Source organism: Neophocaena asiaeorientalis, unplaced genomic scaffold (genome assembly GCF_003031525.2).
Source record: "Neophocaena asiaeorientalis asiaeorientalis breed wild unplaced genomic scaffold, Neophocaena_asiaeorientalis_V1.1 scaffold496, whole genome shotgun sequence".
NCBI classification, from domain to species: Eukaryota; Metazoa; Chordata; class Mammalia; order Artiodactyla; family Phocoenidae; genus Neophocaena; species Neophocaena asiaeorientalis.
In genome coordinates, this window is record NW_020174375.1 from 1,180,358 (window position 1) to 1,189,228 (window position 8,871).

General features: G+C 35.6%; 1 protein-coding gene across 3 annotated transcripts in view; it reads left to right on the forward strand.

Annotated features, from left to right (window-relative positions):
* ANGPT1 (angiopoietin 1) overlaps positions 1 to 8,871 on the forward strand; it is a 269,150-nt gene that overhangs the window by 188,041 nt on the left and 72,238 nt on the right. For all 3 annotated transcript variants that reach the window (XM_024756325.1, XM_024756323.1, XM_024756324.1), the window contains exon 5: positions 4,398 to 4,525. In XM_024756325.1, coding sequence (XP_024612093.1) covers positions 4,398 to 4,525 — 128 coding nt within the window. The remainder of the gene's footprint in view (positions 1 to 4,397; positions 4,526 to 8,871) is intronic.

The following is an 8,871-nucleotide window of genomic DNA, read 5'->3' on the forward strand; positions in this document are numbered from 1 at the left end:
TTTTATCTTCTTCCATCAGGTTTTCCATGTTTGTCTCTTGTCATTTATCTTAGATTCCTCCAGGCATTATCTTCCATCTTGCTGAATCTCAAGGCCTCCTACAAAAATTTATCCTTAGTTCTGACACTTGCAATGTTCAGTTAATTCATCTTTGTTCTTGTCTTTCTGTGTTTTAAAATGTTTACTGTGTGTCCAGTTTTACAATATCTAACCATAACACTGAATTTCAGAATTCTCCAATATTTAACAAAGAAAATAGGCATGAAAATTGAAGCTATGAGATTAAATCTCTACAATCAGCATATGCTATATACATCATATATCATTTCATCTGAAATAATCTTTAATTCTTAGTAAATAAAGCTTACAGTATACAGCAAGATTAGATTACCTGGGTTTTTTAGACTTAACAATGGTGTGCCTTGATGTAGGCAGTGAATGAAGTAAGCCAATTATTAGCCAGCTCTGACAAGGAGAGGCCAGCTCAATATAATCCTAAGTGTAACCAGTCAATTGTAACTTCCCTGCATTTCATCAGCTACGGTATTTATATTTGAGGGTAGAAGACAGCAGCATCCACCACTCCATTGAGTGGGTTGGCTAGCCTTCCACAGCCTGAGTGTCCTTTCCATAAGAAAGAATAAGAATATAATGTTGCCATTGATGATATCATTATTATCATAACAGCAATAGCTACCATTTCTTGGCACTTACTATAATTCAGTCACTCTGCGTTATGTAATTCACATACTTGCCTCAGAGATATGTATAAATTCCCCACTTTATAGATTAAAAAGAGAAAGCAAAACTCTGAAAGTCAATCTACCCTTATAGAAGGGGTCTTCAGACCATAGCATATAATACAAATATTAAAGGTAAGCTCGGAATGAAACTTTTAAATTGCTTTTAAGTGCTATATTACTCTAAAATGTAGCCTGGATCAAACTTTCAAGCATAATATTACTAGTTAGTAAGTAATTAAAAACAAGCAGTCTAATCATCTGGAAAGAATGTATTTCAATTTTTAAAAAATATGAAACTATATTTCAAGAAAATGAAACATGTACATCAGATATGTTGCCACAATGACAACAACGCATCCATAGTATAACCATAGCACTAACTGTACGTTTTATGGTAGACTCCTCAAACCATTTTTCCAGTTATAAGACTTAACATCCATAGTTGGAACATTTTTATAAATTAGTTTCCAGAAAAATAAGATAATATCCAACTTTTTCCTTTTTTCTGTGTTATTGAAAAAGTGTGTGAAATAGCTTCCCTCTTCCCCAACAACAGTCTTTTCACCCACTTCATCCTGAAGAGGAAAAGAAAAGGGGAAGGGAGGTGGCAGAGAAGTGGGAAGGGAGTGCATTCTCCTTACATAACTAAATAAGGGAGGGCAGGAAGTGGTACATTGAACAAGAAAGCGTTTTCTCTTTCTTTAGATAAATGATTATCCCCACCTCTCACCCAAAAAAGAAAAATGGGTTTACCGTTGAATTCCTCTTGACCACATCTTCCTGTTTGTTCATCCTCTCAAGGGATTATAAATTTTAGTTAGTTATTTCTTTACATCCTTTTTTTTTTTTTGCATCTGATTTGGTTATTTTCAACAGAAGAGCAAGCATTTAGAATTTAGGAAGGTTTAGTTTTAGAAAAATAATAGTCCATTTAGCTTAAAGTAAGTAAGCACAAGTGAAATGCATTGACATTTTTGAAAACAAGACCTTTGTATAATTCACTGACGTGCCCAGTGCCATTAAAAGTAGCTTTTGAGTATATAAATATTCATTTTTAATTGCTATTTGCATACATTCTGTGCAATGCTTCTTCACCATCATATGATGTTAGTCCTCTGATTACTTATTTTGTGTTGATATTGCAATTGTTCTTTTTGTGTGTGTTTTTATTTAAATATTTATTTACTTATTTATTTGGTTGCATCAAGTCTTACTTATAGCAGGTGGCCTGCTTAGTTACGGCTCACCAGCTTCTTAGTTGTGGCACATGGGCTCCTCATTTCTGGCAGGCAGGCTCGTTAGTTGTGGCATGCGAGTGGGATCTAGTTCCCGGACCAGGGATCGAACCTGGGCCCCCTGCATTGGGAGTGCGCAGTCTTTTTTTTTTTTTTTTTTTTAACATCTTTATTGGACTATAATTGCTTTACAATGGTGTGTTAGTTTCTGCTTTATAACAAAGTGAATCAGTTATACATATGTTCCCATATCTCTTCCCTCTTGCATCTCCCTCCCTCCTACCTTCCCTATCCCACCCCTCCAGGTGGTCACAAAGCACCGAGCTGATCTCCCTGTGCTATCCAGCTGCTTGCCACTAGCTATCTACCTTACGTTTGGTAGTGTATATATGTCCATGCCTCTCTCTCGCTTCTTCCCAGGTTACCCTTCCCCCTCCCCGTATCCTCAAGTCCATTCTCTAGTAGGTCTGTGTCTTTATTCCCATCTTACCCCTAGGTTCTTCATGACCTTTTTATTTTTCTTAGATTCCATATATATGTGTTGGCATACGGTATTTGTTTTTCTCTTTCTGACTGACTTCACTCTGTATGACAGGCTCTAGGTCCATCCACCTCACTACAAATACCTCAATTTCGTTTCTTTTTATGGCTGAGTAATATTCCATTGTATGTATGTGCCACATCTTCTTTATCCATTCATCCAATGACGGACACTTAGGTAGGGGAGCACACAGTCTTAACCACTGTGCCACCAGGGAAGTCCCTGATTTTGCAATTGTGATGGGTGGTGTTTAGAAGTAGCTTTTAATATAAGTAGGCGAAACCACTAGTGCAAACAGGAGCTATGTAGAGAACCATAATGCTATTAAATGTTATAATTCTATATTTTTATTATAGCAACATATATGACATGGATATTTCATTTCCTTGAACCATAGTAATTTTTGAAAATTTGTAATATTTATATTGAGATAGTCATTCTTTCTACAAAGATTAGACTGTTAATTTTTAATTAGCTATAAATTAGTAACACCATGTGTCAAATATAAATCAGGTTAGTATTTTAGATTGTTAGAACATTTAAATCATTTTAAAAGCACTGATTCATAGCTTACCTTTGATATTATTATTTTAAAATACCATAGTGACTCAAAGTGATTGAAAGCAGGTAATTATTAAGTAAGCAGAGACTTTAAGGGCAAGATTATAAAATATTCTTAGTCTTAACTTCAAAAAAAGGCTAATGAAACAAATTGCTTAAATAACATGTATTTATTAGAAAATACTAAATCATAAATATTTTATAAAGATACCACCTATATCTTTAGCTGAGGACTAGTAAATGAGTCATTTTTGTATTTTGATCTCATTAATAAGAACAATAGTGGTTGAAGCTCAATGAATGAAATAAAGTTCCTCTCAGTAGAGACTATATCTCTAATTAAATTTCTTTTTCTACTTGACTTCCAGCTTTTACTGAGCTCTTCCACCTATATAACTTAATTTGAAATCTTATTAATTGTTTTTTTTGCGGTACGCGGGCCTCTCATTGTTGTGGCCTCTCCCATTGTGGAGCACAGGCTCCGGACACGCAGGCTCAGCAACCATGGCCCACGGGTCCAGCAGCTCCGTGGAATGTGGGATCCTCCCAGAACGGGGCACGAACCCGCGTCCCCTGCATCGGCAGGCGGACTCTCAACCACTGCGCCACCAGGGAAGCCCAGCCAAATTTTATTAATTTTTGTTCTTCTATTTGTATGTCATCCACCTGATAGTTTAACTTCAGACCATTAAATAAAAAACAAAGTTTACTTCCCTTTTCATTCTAGATAGTTAAATTGGATCAGGGACTTCTTTCTACCTTTTAATTATTTTGAGAGTTTTTTAAAAATAAAAATTTCTAGGAGCTCTTCAATATAAAGCCACAGAAAAACAGTACAACCTTCTTTTAGCATCTTAAACCTCCATATTATATTTTTATGTTTGAATTTATCTTCACCTCTCCCTCCTCCAAAAATGCTTTAGCATTTTTCAAACTTTCCTATGAAATGTAGGTAAGAACGTTTTAGAAATTTTAGAGAAACTGACAAAATTGTTACCAATTGCAGGTATTACATGATCAGGTTATTTGTCCCTTGAGTTGATGTTCTGGAAGTGATAGAGAAAAAAACAAGAAATTAAGCAAAATATAAAAAGTATTCAGTTATAAACTGATCATATATTTTTCCTATAGTTTTGTAATTCTGTGAGTCACCTCAAAATCTAGTATTGTTCTTATGATTGATTTTTCAGTAAATGCAACACTGACATTTGTTTGGAGGAAATGAAGACTTGCTTACCTATACTTAGAGTCCATTTGGGCACTAATGGTACTGATATTCACATATTGCAATCTTTTTTTTTTTTTTTTTTTTTTCAGTTTTACTAAAGGGAGGAAAAAAAGAGGAAGAAAAGCCATTTAGAGACTGTGCAGATGTATATCAAGCTGGTTTTAATAAAAGTGGAATCTACACTATTTATATTAATAATATGCCAGAACCCAAAAAGGTAAAACCAGAAGTGTTTGTTTATGAGATGTAAAGCAGATCCTAGTTGAATTGCTGAATAATCAGATTGATTTGTGGGCTTGTTAAACTGAAAATATTTGTGCCTGAGCTCTTTTCTCCCAAAGATACTCTGTTTCCCAGGTCCATAAAAGATGAAAACCCTATTGTACAGACCTCTTCCACCCCTCACATATCCCATCCCTATTTCACACAAAGTTTTCCACTTACTCTCTGCTCATTCCTGGAATGTCCCATTGTTCGTAAATGCTTGCCTTGTACAGATTACATGTTGAAGTCACATATACTTCAAGTGCATGGAGATGAGTTAGGAACCATCTTCTAAAGTCCCAAGGACCCAGATGGTACACATCATCTACAGTTCAAATACCATGGAGAGAGAGCTAGAGACATGTTTCTAGAACCACTCTTCCTATTTGGGTAGAGAAATATATTCGATCTTAACTCATAATCTTGAAAGGATTTGCTTTTCATATTTACCTAAAAGAGTGTGTTGGAGGATAGTTTTCATCAGTGTATTGAACAGGATCCAAAGTAAACTCTGAAGTAAGAAAACACTGTCTTGCTGTGACACCTCCTCTATATACACTTTCTCCCTATTTATTCATTAAATCATCCATCCATTCCTTCATTCAGTACATATTAAGTGTATGTCATTTATTTGTCAGTAAATGACTAGGGACATAATATAAAACAGTTCCCAGTGTAGTGGTGAAGACAGACAATTACACAGAAATTATAACATACTGTAGAAGTGTAGTGATAGAGGCTGCTTGAAGCAGGGTTTATTGAGAGAGAGCCTTGAAGAAAGCCCTGTTTTTCAACGTATAAAAAACTTTAGCCAGATGCTCAAGACCCCAAGAGGACCACCTGCCCTTGCAGTGCTTTATCCTCAAAAGATGGAACAATTTTTCTCCTTTCATTGCCCCACCTAAATTACCAGTCCTTTGTCCCCATTTCCTCTGGGTACTGTGCAAATGCTCTTGGAAGGCTTTCCCCGATTCCCTCAAGCAACTTTGCATGACTCTCTCACTACCAGAATTCTATGAAGCAAAGATTTTACTTTTATCTTTGATTTCCCAGGACCCAGAATAGTTTCTGGCACATAATAGGTCCTCAGTAAATATGTGCTGAAATGAATGAATAAATAAATGACCTGCTGATGATAATACCAACACTTCTGTGTAGTATATAGTAAGTAAACCTAACTTACTTAGTCATTCTGATTGTTAGTTTCCTTTGATGGGTGAGGGAAATGGATCATGGAGACCAGTTTGCCAGATGTCACAGATGTCACACATATGTCAAGAGGGAGAGTCTGGACTCTACTATCCTCTCTGCTGATTTCAGTGAGAATTAGTGGTTTAAGTTAGCTCAATGATTTTTCCCTTTGCTGGAACAAAATTTTCTTCTGAAAAGAGGTCTTCCATACTGACCTATAACAGGGGGAAGAGATAGAGAAAGTGCAGGGGGTAGAATAGGTGGCAGGCAGTTATGGACATTGCTACCTGGGTCACCTACCAGAGAAGTTTGGTTTCACTGTATTTCATTTTGGGCTTCTGTGCAAAATTTCACTGAATCGGGTGTTCCGTATCTTAAAAAAAAAAAAAAATTGTGAAGGTACAATAGCAAGTTGAGGAGTAAAGAGGAGAGGGTAATTTATTATAAAATTGAGCTTTTTGAATCCTTTGGATCATATGACATGAAACCTTCCTACTCTGCTTACTGATATCTTAAAATCATACTTAAGTTTAAATTCCATTCATACATGTGCACAGGCATGTATGCACACCCACACACTGACACACCATACAGATGGCATGTGAAGTGTGTTAGAAACTGTCCTGGGGGAGAGAAGTGGAGCTAACATAAAGACTTTCTGCAATTTACCTGTTTTGCTGCCCAAGACCTGACAGAACCCCTAAATGATTGTCACGTCCCCTCTAACATAATGACTATAAAAATAAAGTTAACTAAAAATATTGTGATCTTCCTTTTAAACTGTTAATAATTATATATGTATGAATATATAAATAAAATAATTTTTAAAGTTTTTAGATTAACTCTTACACTCTTAGAATCTTTTTCAGTCCATCACCAATACTACCACGTGGCCCTTAGTGAGAGCATTACAAGTAAAGTTTGAGCATTCCATTAAATTTAAGTCATGTAAATTCATAACTCTATTCTAGTTCAAAATGTTTTGAGATGCAAATAATGCACAGGCTATTTGCAGAACCACTGCTTCTGTTAGGGTGGAAGAAAAGTATCCTAACTCATAATCTTGAATAACCCATAAACTTGAATAATAACTCATAAACTTGAACAATAACTTAAAAACTTAAATAAATTTGCTTTTTTAAAAGATTACATGAAAGAGTGGGTTAGAGGTTCCAGTTCACTAGTTCAGTGGCTGACTTCTATGTTGGTTTCACAACGATAACATGATTTAAATTTACGCCTCTGCAAAATAATGAATTTTACATATTATAGAGCTTCGGTGTTGTTCTTAAAAAAAATCTAAAACATTAAATCAACAAATGCCAAATACCTGCTAAATTAAACTTACTAGATTTAGTCCCAGGGAAAAATATTACCCCAAACAGATTAGCAATCATATCAATCAATACAGGCCTGTAAGAGGCAAATTTTATCACTATAGAAACAGCCCCATGGCGCTTCAGATGGAAGAAGGATAAATTCACGTCATTTGTACTGTCATTAGATTTAGTTTAATTGGAAATAATAGCAGAGCATGGTGAGAGGGGGAGATAACTGACCATAAGGAAGAAAGACTTTGGCCTTCCTCTTGACTTACGTGTTCATTCCCTTGTTTTATTCTTTCTCTTTTCTTTTTTTTTTTTTGCGGTATGCGGGCCTCTCACTGCTGTGGCCTCTCCCGTTGCGGAGCACAGGCTCCGGACGCGCAGGCTCAGCGGCCATGGCTCACGGGCCCAGCCGCTCCACTGCATGTGGGATCCTCCCGGACCGGGGCACGAACCCATGTCCCCTGCATCGGCAGGCGGACTCTCAACCACTGCGCCACCAGGGAAGCCCATATTCTTTCTCTTTTCTGATCTTGATCCTCTCACAAGTAGTAATATTGTTCTGTTCTGGAGATGGATACTTTAGGCTGATGCACCTGCCCTTTCTGGTAGGTAGCAGGTTTTGTTTTAAATCCCTTATTATATTCACATAGCTTAACATTAGTGAGAACAAATACTGTGTGAACTTCCCCAATGTAATTTAGAAACTGATTAATATAATAGTTCAAAAGTACTGTGCATTTACAGTTTGCCAGGTTCTATTCTAAGCACTTTAGATATATATCCTCACTTGTTTACTCCTTTCAATAACTCTATGATATAGGTACTCCCATTATCCCTATTTTAGAAAAATAACTTGCCCAAATCACATAGTAAATATTGAACACAGACTTTGTAACAAAGCAATTAACTCTAGACTGTACCATCTTAAGAGGGAACTAAGTAGGATAATTACTTATATTAGAATTGACTGAAGCCGTACCATTCATAATTTTTTATAGGAACCTATGTGAATGACATGGCTAAGAGTTTATTGTCAGAAAATTATGTTCTGATTGTAAGCCATCCCACTTCCTCATTTTCTTTTCTTATTTTGATATAAATAATCGGTATCCTCTCAGTTCCATAAAAAGTGCTTGGAAAATGCATCTTTAGGACCTTCACCCTTCCATGTAGATTATACTTTGGAGCTATCAAGTTTGGTGCTAATCGTGGATATGCTTAACAAAAACTTTGCTCATTTTAATGCTTGCAGAAGTTCTAGCAAGGGTAAGAAACTGAAGGCAAGCCTATATAAAAACAAAACAAAAAGTTCAATTATGTATGATATAAGATATGGATCAATCAATTAAATTGGCCTATTTAGGCAATTAACAAAAACTATTAATAGGAATTATTAATTTTAGGCAGAGTGAGAGTTGCAAGTATACACAATTGTTACACAGTTGTTTTGACTGACATCATTCCTTGCCAAGAAAGACTGTCTGCAAAAGTTAGAAGAGTATTATCCTTTCAAATATGACATGGAAGCCAAAGGCAGTTTTCTAGGACTATTAAAATTTTCAAGCAGATAGAAAATGAGAATTAGATCATTTATATATTTATTTTTTACTCTTTTTCATCATTAATGGCTCGTGGTTATCTTCCTCTCTGAATTCCCTTCAATGCATGTTAGTAGGGAATAGGATTTTTCCTTTTATTTCATGTTTCTAAAACCAAATGTACTATAACCAGCTTAGTTTCATTCACTAAAACAAACCATTAAATCATAACTCTGATTATC